Source organism: Pseudopodoces humilis, chromosome 2 (genome assembly GCF_049639895.1).
Source record: "Pseudopodoces humilis isolate 2021_Gansu_Grassland_sample_001 chromosome 2, ASM4963989v1, whole genome shotgun sequence".
Classification (NCBI taxonomy): domain Eukaryota; kingdom Metazoa; phylum Chordata; class Aves; order Passeriformes; family Paridae; genus Pseudopodoces; species Pseudopodoces humilis.
Window position 1 is genome coordinate 25,477,506 of NC_142201.1, and position 20,791 is coordinate 25,498,296.

At 41.0% G+C, this 20,791-nt stretch overlaps 1 protein-coding gene across 1 annotated transcript; it reads left to right on the forward strand.

Annotated features, from left to right (window-relative positions):
* Positions 1-721: 721 nt before the first annotated feature.
* Positions 722-19,347, forward strand: LAMP1 (lysosome associated membrane protein 1). Its single transcript, XM_005516835.3, has 9 exons — positions 722-866; positions 9,779-9,894; positions 11,204-11,417; positions 11,522-11,683; positions 14,696-14,913; positions 16,309-16,431; positions 17,329-17,398; positions 17,569-17,739; positions 18,339-19,347. The coding sequence occupies exons 1-9, from the start codon at positions 830-832 to the stop codon at positions 18,476-18,478; spliced, it is 1,251 nt and encodes a 416-aa protein (XP_005516892.1). The 5' UTR covers positions 722-829; the 3' UTR covers positions 18,479-19,347.
* The last annotated feature ends 1,444 nt before the right edge of the window (positions 19,348-20,791 follow it).

Below are 20,791 nucleotides of genomic sequence, written 5' to 3' on the forward strand. Positions count from 1 at the left end.
CATTGTGAGAAAGCAAAGGCACACCGCTCCTGGCACACATTCCAGTCGTAATAGAAACAGGATTTCAGGAGCAAGATACATGCTTCTGAGGTTTCAGATGAAGTAAGCGTATCCCTAACAGTGTGGGTAAGAGAGAGCATTGGATTACAGAGTAATCAAATGACCTGGGCTGTCCATCTCCATTACATCTGAGAATGTTTACAAACTAACTTCACCTTTTCTGGTTTCTCAAAAAAAAAAAGAAAAAAGAAAAAAAAAAAGTATTCCTTAAACGCCATCAGACATCTAAAGCTATGTGAAATTGTAATTTTCACCCACGTAAACGCACGCCATTAGCAGTCCCTGTTTTGTCTTGGAACACATGTGACTCATATGTATACCCGGGTATATACAGATAGAACACTTCATAGATAACAGACCACCGACTTCCAATGTTACTATACAGCTGGGACTGAATTAATTCTTTGCGAGACGACTGTTCTCACCTCAGACTGCCCATGTTCAGAGGCATGAAGCACATTCTAGAGGTAAAGCAGCGCTCAGTGAGGTAACATTCACCCCTCAGTCACTCCCCCTCACACCGCTCCCCCCAGGAGCTCCCCGCGGCCCCGCTCCGCTCTCGCGAGATCCTTCCTTCCCTCGCGGCCCGGGCCCCGCTGCGCAGGCTGTGTCACGTGACGGGCGGGTCGGCCTTGTGACGTCACAGTCACATGACCGGCCGGGGCCGTCGCCTGAGCGCCCCGAGCGCGGAGCCGCCGCCGCCGCCCCCAGCCCGCGACCGCCCTAGGCCCGTGCCCGCTGCCGCCGCGCCCTGTCCCTGAGCCCCGACATGGCCCGGGGGCTGCTGGCGGCAGCCGCCCTGCTCGGTAAGCGGGGGGACGCGGGTGGCCTGTGCGCTCAGCGGGGTGGCCGGGGGGGCGTCGCAGCGGACTGAGGTGGCCCCGGGGCCGGAGGCGCTGGACGCGGCACCTGTAATTGGAGACCCGCCCGTTCGCTCCCGCCTGCTGTCGGTGTTCCCGGGTGCTGACTGACCCACGGGGGCTCAGGGTTCTTGGGGGATCCCGCCCCCTCCCCGCGCCGGGCCCCTGTGGCGCCCCGGCGCCTCTGAGGGCCTCCGAGGTACGAGGGCAATGATGGACGGGAGGCGGCGGCTGCCGCGCTCGGCGCGCTGAGCCGCGTTAGAGCCCGGGAACAACGCTCTGAGCACCTGCCTTGGATGTAGGGACAACGCTCCGGGAAGAACCTGGAAACGAGCCTGGAGCACGAGGCGCGGGAGCTACTGATGTCATTGCTAGGAAACAGCGCTTTTCTATAGGGCATGTAGTGCTCCGTTGCTTAATGTTTTTTTTCCTGCCCTATCTTGAGTAAAATATGAAACGTGTCTGGAATAGAGAGATTTCAGTGCCTTGATGAGAAGGTTTGTTAGGGCAGCAAGGCTGTTTAACGAGGAAGTGTGTCATGCTTGTTTACTGATAACTACCTTGCTTTTGGTTTCTTGTCTTGAAAGCCACATCACACAACGCTGTCAGGTTTCTGAGATGTGGCTTTGGCAGCAAAGGAAACTTGTTCAGCAACTGGCCAAAATATTTCCCAAATACAGTAGCAGTTGAGAATGTTTATCTGCCATCATTTTTGAGATAGGACAATCTTTGCGACTCCTGTAACATCTCTTTGGTAATAAATATCGTTATTACCGTTGACCGTAGTTCAAATTCACAGAGCCCAAAAGATGCCACTCACAAAGGGCACTGAGCAGTTCAGACATCCAGCCCTCATGAACCAGTGTAGTGAGCACAGTGATTCACAGTGCTCCTTGACTTGCTTTTTAGGGCTGCCAGCTGAACTGTGGTTGAACTGGTGTTATAGTGGTAATTACTTTAATCGTTTGTTTAAGATAGTTATGGCTTAAATGAATCTAAAGAATTGCTTTATAGTTTGCTTTCAAATCAGCTTTTGTGATTTTTATGTGGTATCACAGTTTTGATACTTTTGGCCACTGAAGTAGTCTTCCTCTGCTTAACTGGCAGTTACAAACATCATTCGGTGCATTATCTTTGTCACTTTCTGGCATGTAAAATGTATTAGGTTTCTGCAGCTGAGGCAACAGAATAGTTTATTTTACCACAGTAACTATTTACTGATAGTCGGGACTTTGTACCAGTATCTAATAGCTTAGTAGCTGGATGTTTCTGCATAACCTTAGACTATAATCTTAGGGGAACATTTTGTGGTGCAAGTAGAGACCCCTTTCTTGCTAGAGTGTGGGGTTTGGGTTGTAGGTGAGGGGAGAAGAAGAAGAGATAATATATGAGCTGAAGTATTCAGGTATTTTAGCTCATTTACAGCTTTTTAGTTATCTGAGTGAACACTGATCAGGATAAGGTCGTGATCACAGGAGACTGCACGATTAGCATGGGTGGGGCAGATGTGAAAACTTGTTTGGTGATGCCTTGACTTTGGGACAGCAGAAATTTTTTTTCTACCTGAATATCTCATCATACCTCACTTACTGTTTCAGTTTTCTGTTTTGATTGAGCAGCAAGCACTAAGCTGAATGTTTCAGGTGTCAGCCTTGAGCATTTTGTAATTAATTTCTTCATTAACATCAAACATACATATGGAATTAAGAGAGCATTTAGGTAGTATATGGTACATGCAGGGAAAGGGGCTATGGGAAAAGTACCTACCCTGAACTTAGCTGCTGCTTTTTGAAATACTGAGTAAGATGGTGCTTGTCTGTTGTTGAGCACGATGAGTCAGTTGGGTTGTGTGCCAAACCCAACAGAGCTGCTTGTGCTCTCTGAGATCTAGAGCACCCGTACATTTTTTCATTACTGAAACACACATTAGAGAACACTTTCCTGAAAATTTAAGATTAGAATCAGACAGGGATTCACTGTAGTGAATAAGCGGTGAAGTGTTTGAGATTTGCAAAAGGGAAAATTATTTTTTTCAAGGTAGCATGGTGTCATTTCAGAGTCACTGACGTATAATCCACATGTTTGTATTGCACAACTCTAGTCCAAAATGGAATTTTAAACCTTGCTACCAATGTAGAGATAGTTGAGAGAAACTTGATAATGAATTACAGTCAGTGAGCAATCTGGTGCTGAATTATTTTTTTCAGGTTTGGCATAATCGGGTGCTTGGAACTGAGACCAGTATAACTTGATTTTCGCAAAATCTAACTGCTTGAACATTGAGCAACTTTAGAAACATTGGTTTAGTAAATGCTGCCCTTGACATAGTGTTTGCTTGATAGCTGCTTGAAGGGTGTTGACACAGTCTCTAAGGATCTGAATTAGTGTGCCAGTCATCATGTGATAGGTTACTTGGCTTTGACTTCAGCAGCTTTTCTGACTCGTGAAGTAACTTCTTACTTGCTGAGAACTCCTCAGATTCCCTGACAGGCCACTTTTGAGATCTGTTTCCAAGGTTTCTGTTCAGGCTGACCAAGGAGTTTTATTTTTGGTGTAACCTGCTTCTAGGTTGTTCTGTAGAGATTAGGATGTTTTCTAATCAGTAGCAGATGACAAAGTGAAGAATTGCCTCTAAGTACAGAGGAACCTGACTCAAAGAAAAGACTGATACTCTGTTGCAACATTAACTGCTGTTGTTATCTCTGATAAGCCTTTGTAGGCATCAAAGATAAAAGGTTATTTGTAGCAAAAGGCACATCTCGCTTTTGCTTGTTGCAGCTTCAACAGTTTGTCTTTGCTCTCAAGTCGGTCATTATTTGGAAATTCCTTGAGAGAGCTTGGTGCTGAAATGGATTTCTTGGTATGTGCTCTCTTAAGCTTGGCAGAAGACATTTTTGGGCATGTGAGTGGTGGGAATTATGACACATATTTGGACACTCCCTTGCATTATATTGAGTCTATATTACATACTTTTAAATGTGCCTTATGTTTTGGTAAATCAGGATTGCACAATCTGACTTCAAGATGGACTGGTGTCCCTTTCAGTCTTAGTATAACAGTTTCTTAACCTTCTCTGTCCCTTGACAGCACCACTATCAGTACTACTTTTTCTACTGTTAATTCCAAATGTGAAAGTCTTAAGTGCACCCTGGCATTAGGAGTACAGAGTTTAAATGCGCTTCAGCTCTGCACAGTGGATACTTGTTCCCTCTTTCGTGTTCACCCTTGAGTACAGTAGTTCACACTTAATATATTTGGTTTTCTTGTATTAAACTTCTGATGGCATCTGTTTCCTTAACAAGAATTCACTCCATGCGATATGGGAACACCTGTATTTTTACTTTCCTTGACAGGGTTAAGATCTACTCTGTAGGACTAGGAGAGTGGTTTTACTCAGGCAGTTAGTTTATTGCCTTATTTCCAACATTCCCTCTCCCCTGGGGAAGCCTTCTCTTTAAATTGTCACACAGTGCTCCTTTCTTCAAAACATTGTTTGGGGCTGGCAGCTGCCTTGAAGAATGTGTGTTAGTTGTGTGGTGTGATAACAGCAGCACTAACCAGAGCCAGTGCAAAATGGACTTGTGTGAATGCTGAAAAGGGTCTGGCCAGGGGAGTTTAGCTCTCCCAGTGCACTCGTGCAATTATTTGATGTAGAGCTATCTCAAGACTTCCTTCCTCTAGATAGAAAGCCATAAAGAAGTTTCATGTGACAAAATTTGATGCAGTTGTGCAATTCTCTGGTCAAATGGCAAGTGTATGGCTGTTAGGTAGCCTTTCCTTTCTAATGCTTTTGTGTTTGTATAAATTGTTTATAATTATAAAGACAGAAGTTATTCATCTGTAAACTTGAATTTAAAAAAAAATGTTTGCTGCCTTAACTGAAGTCAATAATACCAAAACTATAATCTGAGATTGCATGAATTTGTCTCTTGGTTGGCAAGGATGCATATTCTGGGCTGGATCAGGAACTTGATATAATCAGATGCTGCACCTGCACAAGTACAGCTAGTTCTCTTATCCCCTAATGCAACTTAAACTCTGTTCTCCCTTTCCCCACCACTGTGTGTGTATTCAAGTGAGTCCACCCTTGGCTTTTCAGTCTCGTGTCTGTTCGTGAAAGGTAAGTATAACTCGTAATTTCATGGAGACCATCTTGCCTCTTGCAAAGTGTTTCGTATGTCAAGCCTGTCAAGGGATTTTCCTGCTTTCAGTTGTTCCTGTCTTTTTGTATTATCTCAAGGTGGTTCTGAATCCTAAGGAAGTGATCTTGGTCTTCTGAAAAAGGACTTGGACCTGGTGTCCCTCAGGGAGTGGTGTATACATTAGAGGACAGAGCACTGTAGGAGAGCATAACTCCTCAGGGATTTTTCCATTCTGTTCTCTGGCATAGATTTAGGAGTTTAAAGTGGTGACTAAGGTTACCATTGGTCACAAAATGGCACTGAGATGACAGGATCATTCTGAACCATCAGAATGAGTAAATTACTGGGCAGTTTTGTTGACATGTACAATAGAAAATAAACCTTTAGATAATAACCAGCATTTCTTATCTCTGTGGATTAATGCCCCACAGGTATCAGTGTTCGCTGTGTTTGTCATCAGAACACCTGGGCAAAGGTGCAGGGCAACGCATCAGTGCTGCAGCTTAGCTACAGAATGATTAAGGGCTGGCATCCCTTACCCCAGAGTGCTCTGCACAGTAATTCCAGGGTGGGCTGGAGCTGAGGAGAGTCTGTGAGTGTGACCAGGCTGTGGGATACTCTGAACCCCATCCCAATATCCTGGGAGCTGGCAGCTGTGCTGTGCTGCAGCCATGGTTTTCCTCCTGAACAGCATAGGCAGTTAATGTAACTGCAAGCAGTCTCATCCACTGGATATCTGTATGGCTTAAAGTACTGATTATATGGGATATGTGCCCAGGTGTATTTGAATGGCTTGCTGCCCTTTATTCCAAGAGGGAGAAAAATGCTAAAGAATTTTTTACTTATGCAGGAAATGTGATTATATATCTCCAGTTTAAAAAGAAGTAGCTTTTGTGTTTCCTTATTGTCAGTGTTCCATGTTTCTAATAGAAATTGGAGACAAAGTAAATCATTAACTATAGTAACTGAAGTCCTCTTTGCAAGCAGATGGTGTACTCAATTGCCATTAAATATGCTTGGTTTTCTAGTGCACTACAACCATTCATCTCTCTCCCTTGGTAGGTTTCCATTATATGGGAGAGTAAATCAGGAGTAGCTGTGTTTGACTAACAGGATTTCAGTTATAACAAAGTTGAAACCTGAAAGCATATGCTAGATTGTTTTATTAACTTTGTAGTTTCCAGATTAAACAAACAACTTTATGAGGTGGATTTCTTTAAGATAAATTGTTAGACAATCAAGGAAGTATTTGTTTTGTTTGACTTACTTATTTTATCTCAGACTGTTAATATACTTTGGGGTTTTTTGAGGTAGGTATGTTAGATAAAGAAGGATGCTGGATTTAATTCAAGCAACATCTCTAGTTGTTGCTTTAATAGTTACCTTAAGTGTTTTCTTGCATGAGACTGTAATTGCAGAAATTAGGTATAAAGGGAGAGAGTGCCTTATGATTTTCAATTGGAAAGATGCAGCTAGAATAAATATTATAAGCTGTCTTTTTTTGGAACTTACTGGAATACAAAGGAAGCATCTGAACCAAGTGAAATTTCTTTGATGTAAGTACATTTTGGTAATTCCTTTACTAGATATCCATAATGTAGTGTTTCCAGCCAGATGAATAATGAACCTAACAAAACTTACTCTTTGCTATTGAAAGGTCTTGGACCACTTCATTTAAATCTGAAGTACTGCACTTGCTGTGCCACAGATGGTTCTCATAGAGGGCTCTGCAGTTTATTAAGAGAAACATTTAAAGCTTAAAGTTAAGAATCTGGAGATTGTATCAGCTTTTGTGTATAACTGCAAAGAATGATATTGTTATGAGATCTACAAACAATATTCTCAACTTGTAGATATGCCCTGATAGAATTAAGCAATACATTATGTAACATTATTAGAAATATTCCCAGAATGGATTGATTCAACATCAGTTTGCTTTTCTGTAGTCTTGACATTTTGACTGTAGGGTTGTAGTGTTTGTGGGTTGGTGATGATTCATGCATTAATCACTACTCGACACTGAAACTGCCTTCACAGAACTCAACAGCTGCTTTCCTGTGAGACATAGCAAGCTGTTCCTCTGCCTTAAACTGGCTGGAGCAGAGAGTAGGCATGACCTTCTTTCCTTCAGTGTCTTGATTTGTTCATCAGTGTTTTTTTCCTAATTTTTCTTTGATCCTGTGTCCCATACATTTCACTCGGTATCATCTGCATTCTTTCAAGACCTTGGGAGCAGATGATGCTGCAGCTCAGTTCCCTCTGATCACCATCCCTGTGAGTGTTGCCTTACTTGCAGTGAAACAGCTCTCACCACTCCATCGAGGACAGCTCACTGTCTCGTGCTGGATGTGTCTGTCTCATCACTGAAACTGCAAATCCAGCAGCTGCTGAATATTTCTTAAGAAGGATTGGGGTTTTATAGCAGTTATTCCACACTGATGAAGTCAGGAGTCATGTAATGATGTGACTTTAACCTTACAAAAATCTAGTAGTTATGCAAGTATTACTATTTAATGTTTATTCATGTCCCTTATTCTTTATTACTTAAACTTGCTGAGGGTGACTTATCAGCTCTTTATTACCAGAATTTGTCTTCCATTTGATGCTTTCTGGTATCTCTGCATTGTCCGTTGTTCTCTGAATCATTTGTAATGGACAGGTCTGTCATGTTTTCATTTAGGTCAGCAACATTTTTTTAATTGTTTTTCAGTCTTTTCTTTCCCCTGCATTTCTTTTTAAAATTATTTTTCTTTCATTCTCTACTCTGTTACTTCATTATTTTTAGCCCTAAAATTGCTGAGATCTTAATAACTATCAAACAAGGGAGTCTGCATGCAGACTGAAGGTTTTCATTCTACCACATTTTTCAGTATAGTGTTAGTTCAAGGAGCAATGGATTCTTATTCCCTGCCTCTACACTTTTCTATGCTGTGCTAGAAATCTTCAGGAAAGTGTAAGTAGCTTGCTTTGGAGAAAACTAGTGCTTGCAGTAAATGTAAACAAGTTCCAGATGTAAATGTAAAATGGAAGGAAACTTTGCAAATTGAAACTTCCATGTGGACGAACATGTTTCTGATACTGCTTTGAATTGCAATAAATAACATTTCTTTGTGAATATGTGGTCCTTAATGGACATTTTATGCTGGACATAAGGCAAAGGTAGGACAGTTTTTGTTTGAAATAAGTTTTCTACACTATTTGTTCTTAAGCATTTTGTTTCTTCTGTCTATATCTGATTTCAAGTCCAGACTCTCCAAAAACTGGGTAAATTTGAATGAATTCCAGTTTCAGCTTTGCCCTCTCTGGTGCTGGGAGAGGATGTGATGTTGCTAAGGGGAAGGCAACAAGGGAAAATGCTTGCTGGGTGCCAGAGAAATAGTTTCCAATGTGTTCCCGCAACTGATGTGCCTTCTACTGAAGTCCAGCTGACAAAAGTCCAATTTTTCCTGATAATTGTCTTTGTACAATTGTACACACCGTAGTTTTGCAGTAAAAAGTTTTAAGATACGTTTTTTGAAAACTTCTCAGGGAGGGAAGCTAGCTAATGGATAATCCCTCATCTGGATCTCTTTGCTATTATCAACAGTTGAATGGATTAGCATGTTTGACTCCTTAAAGCTTATTTGCTTGTGATAATGGCTTATGTCTTACAGCTGTTTCTTTATCAGGTTTTCTGCAAGACTGAAGTTGTTGCAAATGCAAACTGTTAAAATGCTAGCATGAAAATGATGCAGGCTTTTTGCAGTGAGGTTCACTTGGGGGGTGGTGGTGGTGACAAATTGAGGATCTGAAAAATAAAATAAGAAACTGGTCAGGTGCAGGAGTATCCGTTGCCACAAATGAAGTAGGAGATAACCAGCTTTCCAGCTGTTTCCAGCCTGCCACAGTGTGAAGCTTTGTTGGCAGTGGACACTATCACTGGTGTGACACTGATGCCAGTCCATGCTGCCATCAGAATGGACGATTGTGTGCTCCCCTTGCTGTGTGTTCTTGCTCTGTTAAGTCGGTACTTTGGGCAGTTGTACTCAGCGTGCTATGGGCGTAGAGGCTGGAATGGAACAGGGGGCAGAAAAGCTTTTCTCTGCTTTTCTCAGCAGCTCAGTCTGAGTTCAGCTTAAACCAGTCAGGAAAACATAACCTCAGTCTGTGTCAAGGTCTTGGCCTACTCCTCCTCTAAAAGTGTGGAGCGTGTGAGGACGCTAAAGAGAAGTTCTCCTGGCAAGGGTAGCATGCTCTATCATGCTATTTTTGGCAGTGCCTTCAAAACATCTGCAGTCAATCCAGGCTTTCTAAATGCTGCATTCAGTGCATGTGCAGCTGAGTGTCCTGGTAGAGTGGGAGTGAAGGCTGTGTGATGTGCTGTGGGGGGAAGGCAGAGTGCTGGAGGCATGCAGGTTCAAATAAGCTGAGTCAGGTCTGAAGCTGCCTTGAACACTATGACTGGCATTTGTTGCATGTTTTTCTTACCTCTTAGGACCCAGCGTGTCAACAGCTTTGGTTTGGGTGACTTTGCATTTTTATAAACGAGGTGTTTAATTTGTCTTCTGTTTGTTAGTGACGTCAAAGCTAATCTAGAGACTGCTAATGCTCAAGTTTCCAAACTCAGTAGATGCTTAAGTTGTACTCCCAAAATGTGCAGTGGTACATATTTGTCTCTTTGGGATTAAAAATGCAGATTTATGTGACACCAAGTTAACCACTTTTTATTTTTATCAGGCTTTTTACAGGCTTCCTCTTCATTTGAAGTGAAAGATTCAAGTGGTAAGGTCTGCATAATTGCTGATTTGACAGTAGCCTTCTCAGTGGAATACAAAAACAATGGGCAAAAACAGGTAAGGGCAGTGAGTATCTTACCGCTTGTCATTTATTAGTATTTATAAAATATGTGGTATATTTGCACATGTGCAGTATTTAAATTTTCCTCAAGTATCTGCATGAAAAACTGCTTCAAGAAGGATTTTTACTCTCCCAGTCGGGTTGCATCAGCTTTTTTTTATTACAGATGCTTCCTCTGATTAAATGGTGAGATTGAGGCTGCCTGAAACAATCACAAACAAAACATGTGAAATTACTTTTGTGACTGAAATTCCACACCTGTCCTGTTGATAACTAAAATGGCTTTCACTGGAACTGTAAAGGCAAAAATACTACGAGTTCTCTTTTGGTAACTTGGTCACTTGCATGTGGACTAAATCTGAACTGAAATGGCTGTTGGCACGTAGCTTTTAAACTTAAACTCTGGAAATCTGTGACCTTCTTACTTAGCAAATCTCTAGATTTCAGTGTATCTGCAGACTAGTGCAATGCTTACAAATTGTTCCATATTAACAGCAAAAGCTTGTTAATGAAAAATTAAGAATTTGCTGTAACAAATAAATTTTGGTGGTTTTTTTGTATCTTCACTACTGAATAGGAGTTGAGGATTATTTATAGTCTTATTGCAGTTTTGTGTTGTTGAAGTAGATTTTTTTTTCCTAGCCATCACTGTAATACAAGGTTAAAAAAATCCTACTATTTTACCAGTGGTGCATTTGCTATGTATGATTTGAGCTGAGCCTTATATTGTATAATCCATGTTTTCAGTGATGGTCTGAAATCCTGCTGATACTAGTATATGTGTTTGAATTCAGAACTGACTTCTTTCATAACATGCTTTTGTCTGTTTCTTCTTGTAAGCAGTAAGCTCAGAAGTTCCCAGTAAATGTTGTATTCATCTTCAGATATCACATTTCTTCACAAAGTGTAATAAAGTATTACAGCCAAGATATGTAGGATATACCATCCACTTTTGTTCTTAGTCAGTTGTACTACAAGAAGTAAAGCTTAAATCCTCCTGTTTTTCACATGTCCAGAGTTTACCAGATTTGATTCTCGTGGTACAGAATTACCGGCAAATTCATATTGCTGGTTTAGGAGTAAAAAAAGTCTAAGAGGTGCTGTGGGTATGTACTGGTTTGTACCCTATGATTTCACAGAGCAAGATTCTCAAACTTGAATGCCAGTAACATGCTGCTTGCTATATACTGGTATATAAGTAGACATCTTATATATTATTGTCTGCTGTATGTTTATAACAGTTTCATAGGATATCCAAAAAGCTGTGAGGAAAAGCTTACATGTGTTTTATTTTGTACCCCACAGTTTGTACACTTCTTTCTTCCTCAAAACGCTTCAGTAGACTCACAGAGCTCATGTGGCAAAGATAACGCATCTCATCCAGTTCTGGTATTGGATTTTGGAGCAGGGCATTCATTAACCCTGAATTTCTCAGAATCTGCAGACAAGTACCAAGTTGAAGAGTTAGTTTTCCACTACAATCTGTCAGATGCAACTTTATTCCCAAATTCAACTACAGGTAAAATGAAAACTTCCTGTTGTTATTGTGAAACCTTTCCAGATGTAGTACTGAGTCCTTTCTTTAAATACTGGTACTTACTAAGGCAGTGTATCTTTTTACAGGAGAAGTGAAGACTGTATCACATAAAAGTATTATTCAGGCACATATGGGCACAAAATACAGATGCATCAACTCCAAGCATATCAATATGAAGAATGTGAATGTTACTTTCAGCAATGTCACTTTGGAAGCCTATCTCACAAATGGCACTTTCAGTGTGAACAGTAAGTATCTTGTAACAGAAAATGTACTTGATGAGCTAATATTTCCAATTATAAGTTGTTTAAGTCCTGATTAATCATATTTAAGGTGGGTACAAGCTGGATCTGAAACACTGATAACAGCATCTTCGGAAATGAATGGACTTGCCCCAGGATTTCTCTGTAGGATGTCAGAATCTGTGGCTGGGGGATAGTGCCCTAGGTTCCCGTGGGTATTGTACTGTGCTCTTCATGCGTGTGCGTGTTAAACACATGCTGCAGTAGGTTGAGTGGGCACATGGCCAAAATGCTAGTTCAGAAGTATCTGATAATTTCCAAGCATTATGGCCTTACCAAAGTAATTTGAACTAGTTACTGCGTGCTCTGGGAAAAATTAGTGAAATAATGGCAGACAATAGAGAATTGGTCTGAAGAGAGCAGAAATGTACATCTTCCTACAGGAGGTTTTATGTCAGCTATAACAGTCAGGTTTTTCTCATTCAGACACAATCACTAAGTCATATTTTTATCCCGATTGCTTGTATTAAAAAGTAGTGTGGAATTTTATTTCAAATTATTAAAGGCCAATTATTTAATGGTGTAAAATGGTTCAGGTCCTTTGGTTTTGTGGCAGCAGTCATCAAACACAAAAGAGCTGTATAAACTGATCACCAGGATCTATCTTCAGGGGTGATAAGTCTTTGCCTTACTTTTAGAGTCTTCATCTTCCCTGGGAAATGTAGAACTTTTCTTTAGCTGTTAAATGAAATAAATATTAAAAATTAGGGTAGCCAGGGCTACCATGGAATGGATACAATGAACAAGTGCCTTCTACTGGAGTATCTCTACCTTGTCCCTTTTCTGAAAAATACCTTGCCTGATGCATAATAATGGTGGCATTGACTTCTCTTATGGCTGCTTCACATGACTGGCTCAGATCTGAATGCATCATTCCTTTGTTCAAACTTTTCCATTCAATGAACTAGTTTGCAGTAGAGATGCTTACCTACATTTATGCTTAAAAAACCCACACCAAACTCTGATTTCTATTACTGCAGTCTTCAGAACTATCTTTTTTTAATTATGAAACTTTGATCTAATTGTTTTACCAGGTAAGTATGATAAGTGATCATTTATCAGCAGACTCAGACATAAGACATGATACTGGAAGAAGCTGATTTTTAACTTCTACAAAACATCAATAAAATCTGCCTACTGTGTAATACTTTGCTTTTTAAGACCTTAAGATCTGCTCTTATATAGTCCTCTGATTCCCTTCTTGTAGGCTTGAGCCTTCCCCTGTCCCCTAGGCAGGTAGTTGTTAATAAACTTTAGATCTGGACTTTTTCCTTAATGTTTTTTTTTCCTCTGTAAATCTTTAATGAAAGGATATTTCTGCCAGTGGTCTGTACAAGGATCACTGAAGGGAAGAAGGGTCAATATTGAGTGCATCTGCATAACTAGTGATTGTGACTTCTGGTAGTGACATAACCAGAGATTGTGACTTCTGTCAGTGTACCAGAAGTTACTGACTGAGGGGGATGATAGTGGTTATCTGCAGCTCTGAAAGGGAGACTTCCATTTTCTCGCTGATGGTAGTTTTGCCAGCTTCTTTCCTGTAACTGTCAAGAAAAGACGTAAGAATTTGTCTCATCTTTTGATCTATTCTGAAATGCTACCAGAAACTGCTCTAAACCAGTTTAGTAAAAATAATGTATTAAAACTCCAACTAAGCTAACCTTCCAGTCAATGTGATTTGGTTGTTTCCATCTCTGCCAACTTAAATAAGAGCCTCTATGTGTTAAGGTCTTGCAGATAAAGGGTAATTCTCCATTGAAGTAGCCAGAAAGCTGCTTTTTGCTTTGTTAGGAAATAATTGCACTTTGGGATCAGTCCATTATCAGTCTAAAAAAATACGGGATCACTCCTTCTTCATCCACCTTCATTCTCCTCTTGGACTTTCTAGCAGTGGAGTAGAAATAGGAAAGCATGCTATGTTGGAGTGTGTGTGACTTCAGACGGTGTGATTAGAGTTCCTTTCCCTGAGCCATAATCAAAAGTTTAGCTGCTGTTTAAGGCTATTTATTAGGTGTCTTGTATCTGCAAGATAGGTATGCATTAAATTTTAGAAGTAGGCCCTTTGAATCGGAGTTGATTGCTGCTGCAGTTGCTGTTACCCTTAAAAAGTTGCAAGTTGTTTTCCCTGGCATGTGGAGATGACCTTGGCCTGGAACATGGAAGCCTCTACTTTAGTAATGTCTTTGTTATGACCTTTGGTTTTGGCTTGGATGTTCAATGCAGGAATCTTCCTGGCTCCCAGATCAAGTTAAGATCTTGTTGCCACATGTTTCCAAGTACTCTGGCAAATAAATCAGAGTTGCTGTTCCTTTGAAGTTGCTGCTGGACTGGATGTAAAGAGAAGGTGAACTTGCACACCTTCACAGCCTTGTTAACCCTGTGGAAGGTGGCTCCTCGTGCAGGGCTGAAGGGAGGATGGGTGTGAGACAATACAGCAGAATCCCCTTGTTAAGGACAAGAGGAGCCACAGCAGTATCTGAAGGCTGCTCTGGGTATTGCCAGAATAATGAGAGTGAGAGGAAGGAGAGCACATCTCCTGGGAGACCACTTTGAGCAGTGGGCAGGAGAACTGTTCCTCTGCTTTTCCCACGAGTGCCCAGAGAGAGTTACAGGGATCCCAGCCTGGCTGTGAACAGACAGCAGGAACGCTGGCCCTGTCAGATTTATCCTGACCCCATGGCAAAGAGAAATGATGGTCATGAATGAAAGTGGATGTGGTCACCATGAACTTCAGTAAATTACCAGCAGAGGTTTTTCATGTGCCAGGCTTTAAAAGGGTCTGAAACTTTGCAACAAGAGTTTAGGTAATGCTTTGCCATTGTGTTTCTGAGCATTTATTACCTTTTATTAGGAAAAAAGCTACTTGAAATTGTGTCTTCCTTTCCCTCGATGATTAAAAATATAGTTCATCCCACAGCTTCATTTTGTTTGGTAGTGACTGTTTTCTTTTCTCTGCAGAGACAGAATGTGCTGAAGATAAGGTCTCCACTACTACTGTAGTGCCAACAACTCCTAAACAGACCACTAGCCAGGTTCCAACAACTAACCCAACACCAACATCATCACCCCCAAATCCTGCAGTTGGTAAATACAATGTGACTGGTCCAAATGGAACCTGTGTACTTGCCTACATGGGCTTACAGCTTAATATCACCTATCAAAAAAAAGATGAAAAGGTACATTTTGATTTTTGCTTCTTTAAAGCCTTCAAATTTCTTCTGTGGGGAAGACTTGGTAAATTACTATAAGCTAACCTTTTTCTTTAAAAAGCCCAGCTATTGATGTTCATCCATCATTATTCTCTATTTGAATTGCTTAACCTGGTCTAGACTAGTGACATTTCAAACACTTGTACTGAAAGTGGTTCTTAAGGATTTTTCCATTCACTAAAAGCAGTATAAAACTTGTCTGTTGACTCCACAAAGTGTATATATGGTCATTTAAGAGAAGTAGTAAAAATTAGCAAGGTATGAGATGGGGAATCCTGTTATCAAAGTTGCAATTGAAACAAGATTTTTAAAATGTTAAATAAAATACAGAAATTGGGCTGCAGGCATTGAGTGAATGACCAGCAGAAGAGAAAATTCCTACTGTAAAACTGGACAGGCTTGTGACTTAATTACCTTCCAGCCAGCACTGAAGACATCTGGGTTTGACTTTGATGCTTAAAAGCTCCTTAAGAGCTGATTTTAATAGTTTAAAAAAAGAAAAATACAAGGTTTTTTTAAGATCCAGCCCTGCTACAGGTTCTTTCCCTCCTGTTGGTGCAGAGCCTGACATGCCAGCCCTATAGACAAACCCAAAGGCACTGTTGAATGCCTCCAGTAGGAAACAGTGGTGTTTCAAAAGGAACTACTGCGTTTATTTATGGTGTTGATAACTGAAAGGCAAAATCACAAGCCCTTATAGCTAGTGTGTGGCTGTACAATAGCTTGTTATGATGGTAACTGTGTTTTAGCCACCTTAATCATGTGAAATTACCTGATTATGGTGTTCTGCTTCTAGTGGAACAGCTGATTTCTAGTGTAATGACCAGTGAGAAGGTGGCAGATAGGTTTTCTGGTCACATAAGGCTCAGCTAAGGGCTACTGAAAGGGTTTCTAACCCACAGCCTTCTGCAGATGCAAGATGGTATAGAATCATGAACCATGGACAAAACTAAAACGTTTTGAACTGAAATGATACGCAAGATGATTCTGTTGACAGGTGGTCCCCTTAATTGCTTCTACTTCATGTCAAAGCAGTATTTTATAGCATCTTGCCCTCTGTGTAGTTTGGTGGTTCTTGATGTTTTTCATTCTACTGCAAGGACCAATGCAGTTTGTGTGGAGAAAGCAGTGGGTTCTTGGCTGCAGCCAAGAGTTAGATGTGCCCTTAGTTGTCTGTTAGCCTGGTCACGCAGGTGCAGCCTGCACAGGTCTGAAATTTGTGCCTGGATCTGCCGTGGTGTCTGGAACATAGAGAAAACACCACACTGTAGGCATGAGACACAAGCCAGCTACACCTCAGCTGACTGCAAGGTGATGTGCTCAGGGTCTTCAAGTGTCATAATTGCTCCTCTTCTCTCTCAGATGGGTTTGGATTTGCTGAATTTCATACCACGTAATACAACTTCTTCTGGGAGATGCGACAGTACATCTGCCTTGTTGAACCTGACTTTTGAGAAAACCAATGTTATCTTCCAGTTTGCATTGGTAAGAATCTCTGCACCAAGTATGTAGTCCTGCAGAAAGGAAAAAGTCCTTTCCCCCTTTCCATGGGGGAAAACTAGCTGGGGCAAGTGCAAGAGGAAAAAAGCTACAGGAAGGGGAGTAACTAGTTCCTTTGATTTTAATACTAGGATTTATTTTGTTTTTTATGCTTGGTAGCCACTGTGTGAAAAGAATATGTTTATGTGTATATGCACACATACATATTTGTACACAGAAAAGTATTTTGTTTGGAGTGGGAACTTCCTTGAAGATTATGTTGTTTACTGTTTAAGGCTTCTTGCTGAAACTGGGAGCAGCCTGTGACAAGCAGGCATCTCATCTAATTTTAAGCCTGGAGCTGGATTTAGTCCTCATTAATATTCTGTGTACTGCCCAAAGGCCAAGTGTGCTTGTCTTCTTGTCTCCTATGATGGTTGGGAATCCTGTTTCCCACAGCTCTGCCACAGGTGCTGTATTGAAGCTGCATACCTTCAAGGACTGAATCCACTGTTTGTCACAGCTTCATGCTGCTTTTAATGCTGATCACCTTGAGCTGTTGCTATTAAATAACTGCAGCTCTGTGGGGTACCTAGTTCACTGCAAGTAGGCTGCTTAATCAATGAGTGGGCCTATGCCTGCAGTGTGGAAGTCAACAATTTGGGGGTAACAAGGTCTCTTTCCTCTGTCTCTTTGCCCTCTCACAAAATATTCTTCCTTAAGGTGCATACTTTATGTTGCTTTTCTCTCCTAAAGTCCAACTAAACACCTCCTATGGATGCTAATCACATTTGTGGCCTACATTTTAAAAACCTTTCTCAAAATGCATGCAGAATGGCATCTGAACAGCTTGTGTTGTACATCATCAGCTACTGATTTGTTTGTTTTGGTTTTTTTTTAAAGAACGCAAGTGCTGAAAAATTCTTCCTGGAAGGTGTGAATGTAAGCACGATCCTGTCTTCTGAAGCAAAAAGTAAGGACTTCTAAGAAATTTACTCTCTGTGATTTCTTCTGTAAATATTAAGGGTGGCCTGCATTAAATAATGTATGAGAAATGTTGGGAATGAATGTATCAAATTGTAGATCTAGGAGCTTACAGGTCCTGCTCTTCAGATTAGTATAATAAGACTTTCTCTTACACAGATCCAGAATTTAAAGCATCAAAAAACAACATGAGTGAGCTGAGAGCTTCAGTAGGGAACTCCTACAAGTGCAGTTCTGAGGAGAATCTGCAGGTCACGGACCAAGCCTTTGTCAATGTATTTAATGTTCAGATCCAGATTTTCAAGATTGATGGAGACAAATTTGGGCCAGGTAAGAGGCTTGCATTTGGCAGCCCCTGTTAAATCCAAGATTTGTTAAGTATACTTTGATATAAACATAACAGTCTGTAGTCAAATGTCAGCTTGAGGGTGCTATGCTTAGTCTCTGCATGCCCCATTACAGATGATGTGGGGGCTGATTAAGATGTCTGAGTTGAGGCTAGTGTGAGAAGTATGTAAAAAGCTTTGAAACAACTTGGACTTGTTCCTGACGGTCCAGAGAAGAGTTAAGGAGGGCTGCTACCTTTCCCTCCAAACTGTGTGCAGACCGTTGTGTGAAAGGGGCAAACCTGACCCTTGTGACTATGATGAAAGCAAAATGATTGTGGAAAGGGGCACATGGATGTTTATGATGGCTAAATTTGTGTGTAACTAACAGCTCTTGAGGAGGAAACAATCAGTATTATCTCCATATTGTGTATACAGCTGGTACTAGAAAGACTTCATCTTGAATAATCATAGTGGACTTGGCTTCCTTTTCATTGTTGGCAAGCTAGCTGAGACAGTTTTGAGAGCAGAATGCTGAAGTTCTGGATGTAGCCATGTGTTGGTGTACTGGTACCTAACATGGATCTTCTTCTCTCTCTTCAGTGGAAGAATGTCAACTGGATGAAAATAACATGCTGATCCCTATAATAGTTGGAGCAGCCCTTGCTGGTCTTGTTCTAATTGTCTTGATTGCTTACCTGATTGGCAGGAAGAGGAGCCATGCTGGATATCAAACAATTTAATTACTTGCACTAAAATCCAGCATAGATGAAAAGCAATTGCAAGAAGCTGGGGGGAAAAATCCCCCTGCATTTCCCCTGAACTGGTTGATATTGTAAGGCAACATCTTTTCTTGCAAATTGCTTCTTTAAAGTCTGCTTTATTAAATGTGAAATCATCTTGCAGCATTTAACTATGCACAAAAATAACTTCTGAAGATTCTGGTGTTTAATTTTGCTAACTAGTTTTAATATTTACCCACTTAGAAACAAGCTAAAAGTTTTTAAGGGTGCTTTTTTTGAATTGGCGTAAGATCATGTCAGCTGCAGGTTCCAGAGAGGGATGTTGCCAATTCTGACTCAATTTCAGAACTCATAACAAAGGGAAAAGGTTCATTATTTGCACCGCTGCCACTGAGCAATGATGTTAAGTATACTGATGATGTATTTGAAAAGATTAGTAACAACTGACAAAATTGAAATCTAAAATCTGAACTTCACCTTGTCTCTTAGGTGTGTATTTTTTACTAAGCTTTAAACTCAATGCCTGGCACATGCAGGGTGTGAATGACGCAATACTCAAACCTTACAGGAACTCTTTATGATTGGACAACTCCCCTGTTTGATATTTTTGATGCTATGCCAGCTCGTTAGGAGCTGGTACTTTTTTAAAATGGGTGTTATTTTTATTTACTTTTTTTTGTAAAGTGATTTCAGTCTATTCTGTTGGAAGGTTCAGAGAGATCCTGTTACTGCACATGTGTGTACAATATAGATCTCAATCTGCTGATTCTATTGCTTTAAACTTGGCTGGGGGGTTGTACACTTTAAGGATCAGTTCTTATGTATGCATTGCCTGTAACAATGCTAATAAAGACACTTTTTTTTCTGTATTTCTTAGTATTGCTGATCACTCTTAAAACCATTTGTTGACCATTTATTGAGGGCTGAAGTCATGGTTTGGTGATATTTGGGAAGCTTCAAACAATCTTTAGTGTGGAGTTAAACAAGTGCTTAAGTTTTTTCTTTGTGACACAGTGTGTGTGTGTTGGAATCAGGTTCGATTTGCACTTTGTGTTTGCAAACAAGGAAAGCTATGGGTTGGTGGTAACCTGAGACCTGGAGAAGTTAACGCTTCAGACTGCCACTTCCTGCAACATGTCGGTACACCGGTCTGCCTGGCTAAGCCTCACTTTCTGACAATGCTGCTGAGGTTCTTAGTCTAAAGACTCTGTAAATGACATTTCATGTTTGTTTCTGAAGTTGGCCTCTTAGCACAAAGTGGGAAACACACCTCTGCTGAGGGCTGTGTGCCTTGTTATATGCTGGAAGTGAACCTTGGTGTTTAAAGCTTCCCTGACTCCCTTCTGCAGCAAGGCTTTGGTGTTAACAGTACCAGCTCCACAGGGCAGGAACTGGGGCACACCAAAACACTGCACAGAACACTTCTGACCTAGAGAGCCTAATGCAGGGCAGTAAGGCTGCTGTACTTTGGACCAGTGTCCTGTGATGTTAAAGCTATCAATTTTGCTAGTAGTGAATAGTGTTTCCTAGTACCTGCTGACATACAGGAGTATGTTATTGCTACTGTCCTTATATTCAGTACTTGAGGAAAAAGGTGTATGTCTGGTACCATTAAGGATAGGATAGCTCAGAATCATTGTTGACAGTGGTTATTGGTAGTGAGAATTGTTAGACAATAACAGTCTTTAGTTGTCTAGAAGAGCACTCCTCTGCTTCCTCTGAAAAAGGTGATTTTTTTTTCACCCCTGCTACAGAATGAAAAAAAAATCTCAATTTGCAGACTAGGGGGAAGCCATGCTTCACAAGGAATGAAGAGAGCGTGGAGTAAAGTCTGAAAAGGATTGTGCTGTTAAAATGTGAGGTGTTCCACAGTAGTTTGTTGCACAGGGACCATAAAACCCCAGAAAGTGCTCCAGTTTTCTTTTTCCCTTTCCCCAGCTGGAAGGAGAGGATTTGGCCACGAGAGGGCTCTGTTTGGACAAGAAAGCAATTCCCAGACCTCTAGCCCCAGCAGGGCTGGTAGTGGCCCGGTGCCAGTACAGACTTTGGAACTACCCAGTGTCTTCCCCTGTCAAAGAAGTCTGTTGGTGGATATCTTTACAAATGTTTCTCCTCAAATTTTTAGGGACAGGTGTCGGAGAATTGCACTGCAGCTGCTCTATCTCACACAGCATAAACCAACTGTTAGTGAAGATCACTGACTGTTCTCTTGCCCTGCACTTTGCTGTATTTGAGTTCCTGAAGTGAGAGCAGTGAGGAAAAAGATGCTTGTATTCCAGCCACTGGCTGGCAGTGAGGACTCAGATCACATAT